Source organism: Apis dorsata, unplaced genomic scaffold (assembly GCF_000469605.1).
Source record: "Apis dorsata unplaced genomic scaffold, Apis dorsata 1.3 scaffold_70, whole genome shotgun sequence".
Taxonomy (NCBI): domain Eukaryota; kingdom Metazoa; phylum Arthropoda; class Insecta; order Hymenoptera; family Apidae; genus Apis; species Apis dorsata.
Window position 1 is genome coordinate 234658 of NW_006263368.1, and position 4087 is coordinate 238744.

General features: G+C 18.8%; 1 protein-coding gene across 1 annotated transcript; it reads left to right on the forward strand.

Annotated features, from left to right (window-relative positions):
* Positions 1–6: 6 nt before the first annotated feature.
* On the forward strand, positions 7–3228 carry LOC102681841 (kinetochore-associated protein 1-like). The gene is made up of 11 exons (XM_031515458.1): positions 7–56; positions 211–407; positions 497–972; positions 1058–1237; positions 1298–1719; positions 1789–1957; positions 2021–2116; positions 2190–2381; positions 2461–2591; positions 2688–2793; positions 3211–3228. The coding sequence occupies exons 2-11, from the start codon at positions 215–217 to the stop codon at positions 3211–3213; spliced, it is 1968 nt and encodes a 655-aa protein (XP_031371318.1). The 5' UTR covers positions 7–56; positions 211–214; the 3' UTR covers positions 3214–3228.
* Positions 3229–4087: the final 859 nt, after the last annotated feature.

A 4087-nucleotide genomic window follows, 5' to 3' on the forward strand; every position in this document is an offset into this window, starting at 1 on the left:
AATTTTAATACATTACATTATAATTATATCAAAATAAAATTTTTTAAAAATTACATGTAAGTATTTATAAAATTTTTAATTAATAAAATTATTTATTTTATTATTTCATTTATTATTATTATACTATTATTTATTTATTTAGTTAAGTATTTATTTAGTTAGTATAATAATTGTTAATAATGAATATTAATTTTGATAATTTTATTTTAGTGCAATGTTATGTTTACGTTCAGATTATATATTAAACTTAATGTGTCCTCAAACTTTACTTGCTCTAAAAGTATATTCAAAACCTGTATCAGATTTTGTAATTATTGAAAATAATGATAATACTTTATGTCAGATTCTTGTGTTAATGTTTGATAATAATTGCATTGAATATACATTACAAGTTCTCTCATATCCAGGTATAAAAACATAACAATTTTATATGTTTAATTATATGTTTATAATTTTTTTTATTATATTGATTATATATTTATTTCATTTTATTTAGATTTTCAAAAAAAGTTTCAAATAAATATACCAACTATAACACATCTTGTTGAAATTATGGATCCTTGTGATGAAGTAATTTTATATCTAGAAGGAATTAATAACTCTAATAATGATACTAATAATTATATAGATACAGTTAAAATAAAAACTATATCAGAAAGTGATCCTGAATATCAATTACAACGCTTAATAAGAAAAGAACAATTTGATGCAGCTGAATTTTTTGCAAAAAAATTTAACTTATCTACAGATCCTATTTATTATGCAAAGATTGCATTGCTTTTGTCACAATTTGGACCTTGGACAAAAGAAAAGTCCAATTCTTTTCAATTAGATATGATTCTTAATATATTTGATAAAATAAAAAATGTACAATATATTGTAGAATGTTGTAATAAAGCATTTATACCTGATTATAAACAAATGAAAAAAATTTATTTATATGCACGTTCAAGAATAGTAGAAAATATCTCTGTAAGTAAAAAATTAATTTTATATTTTTTATATTTTATATTAATAATATTTATGTTATATATATATTATTATATATTGATTTTAGAAAAATAATTATTTGTATCTTCTTTCTTCAATTAATAGTACATTGCAAAAATTAGAAACTTTTCATATGATTTGGGGATATCAAAGAAATTTAAAATATTATGATGAAGATACTATGAAAGAATGGATTAGATTTTCTCGAGCGGATTTAATAGAAGAATATAAAATATATTTGAGCTTGGTACAAAGTAAACTTATAATGAATTTAATTATAAATTCTGAATTAAATTTTTTATTATAGGGAGAAATGGAAGCAGCTACTTTAATTTGGACGAGACATCTTGTAAATATAATGAAAGATATATCTATAGAAATTGTAAAGGATATATTTGGAATTCTTCCTGAAAAGATACCCTTTCTTTCCCTTTGGATGTGGTTATCACATTTTATTCCCAGTATATTGTCATTTATTCCTAATGCAATATCTGAAATTATTGTCTGGGGTTATAAAAAAGTTAAATCATTTGAACAGTCTTATCGTTCAGAATGGCCTCAAATTGGAATTGATTTTACAAAAAAGTTTATAAAGTTGTTGAAATTTCAAGAAAGTCATCAATCTTTATACTTTCAACAGGAATGTTTAAACAAAGATACTAATTTAAAACAGTTTATTTCTTTAATACAAATATTATCTGATATTCAAAAATTGAAAGTTAATTATAGGTAATATGTATTACAATTTTTTAATTATTCAAAATAGTATTAAACTAATATAAGAAATAAAAATTGTAGATTAATAATATCTCTTAATTCATATATTGGAGATCCTATAGAAGTATCATACATATTATTAGATAAAATACATATAAATATAATTCTAGAATTTGTGAATACATTTTTTAAACAATATATGTTGAATAATTCTCTACAAAGTGATTATATTTTTTCTTCATATGTACAGGTATGCTTTAATTAAAATTATTAAAATTATATTATATATTGATAAATAATTATGTTTTTATAGAAAACTCTAAAAAATTCTAAAAATTGGTGGTCAGGAGAGGAAGCTCCCTGGGAAAAAAAAATTGTTATTATTATTGATTTAATTCAAGATATAGAGGTATATAAAACTAAAGAAATTATGTATTAAGTTGAAATATAATATAATTTATATAAATTTGTCTATTTTGCAGACTAAATTACAGCAAATATTAGAAGTATTAAAAAAAGCTGTAGTTCCATGGACATCAACTATTGTATCTCTAATAGAAACAAGTTATGATTTTGATCATATTTTAACATCTCAAATTAGAATAGAACATAACTTTGTTCCAGTTAAGCTTATTTTAAAGAAATATGGATATGAACGCATTGGTATAAATAATGTTAGTAAACTTTATTAATTTTTTATAGAAAAAAAAGAATTGCATTTTAAATATTTTATTAATGTTTAAATTTTTGCAGAAATTAATATACCGAATAATAAAAGAAAATCATGATAATATGATTTCTGATATTCAACAAATAACTAAAAATGATTTATTTTCAAGAAAAAAAGCATTTTCATCTTGTGTAAATTATTATTTAATTAGAGGGTAAGGTTTTTTAAATAAAAAATATAAATTGTAGCAATTCCAGAAATTATTAAAAAAAATTTTGATTTTGAATGAAAAAAATTTTTGATTTTATAGGAATTTTGAAAACGTAACGAAGATATTAAATTTTTTAGAGGATGATGTTTTATTATATTGTTGTATACAAATTGTTAACTATATAACAGCTAGTTTAACATTAAAGGTAATTTAAAATATTAAAATTTTTATTTAAAAAAAATTTATATTCTTCACACATATATGTTATTTATATTTATTATACAGATTATACCTAAATCTCTTATATATCATATTGAGATGTTGGGTTGGATAAAATTACAGTTAGAAAAACTTTCAAAAAAATGTAAAAGTCAATCATATCATTGCAACAATGTTATTAATAGTATAGATGAAATAAAATCAATATATTATTTAAAAAAAAATCTCGAAATTGATGTAACATTTGAAGAATATCAAATTAAAAAAAAGAAAATATTACAAAATTATGTTAAAAAATTGTGTGATGGTATAAAATATTTTTTTATTTAAATATTAAATAATTAAAGTTTTAATTTTTATAATAATAAATTTTAAAATAATTTATATGATGATAAATTTACAGTAGACATGGAAAAAGATAATAATTTATTTATTATTTATAAAAAACTTATTCAAGCTGCAGATTTACTTAAAATACAAAGAATTCATGCAATATATATATTAATTGAATGGTCAAAAAATGTAAAAGTATTAAATTATTTTATTAGGTAAATGAATTTTATTTCTTTATGGAAAAAAAACAATAATATTATTTTTAACTAAAACTTATATTTTTATTTAGATGTGAAAAAGGACAATTAAATATAATGACAAATGAATGCTATTATGCATATAAAATATGCTTATTAATAATGCAGCACATTAAAATAAATGCAGATGTTACAATTACAATTCAGAATTTAATTTCTGCTGCATTATGTACATGTTTAGACGGTAAGAAAATTATTTAAATATTAATAATTTGAAACACTATTTAAAAAAAATATATTTTTATAAATTTTTTAGATGAATTACAATCTATGTTATTATTGTATATATGGATAAATTTATGTCGAAAATGTTGTAATATAAACTTAAACATAAACACAGTGGATGTACAATATGAAGAAATAACAAGATCAAATTGGAAATTATATACGATATATAAGGATCTAAATATTAAAACTGATGAATTTTTATTACCATTATTTAGAAATGTAATTTCTGTAGAAAGATTTTATATGAATATATCAAAACCTGGTAACTTAAATGTTATTAATAATAATTATAATAAATATGATTATATAGACATTTAAATAAGCTTATATATAAATAATTTTTTATTTTATATTATAGAAATTGAATATCGAATATATACAACTAATGACGATGTTCAAAATTATAAAAAAAATTGGGTAATTAATACATATATGTTTTTATAATACAAATATTTTAATATA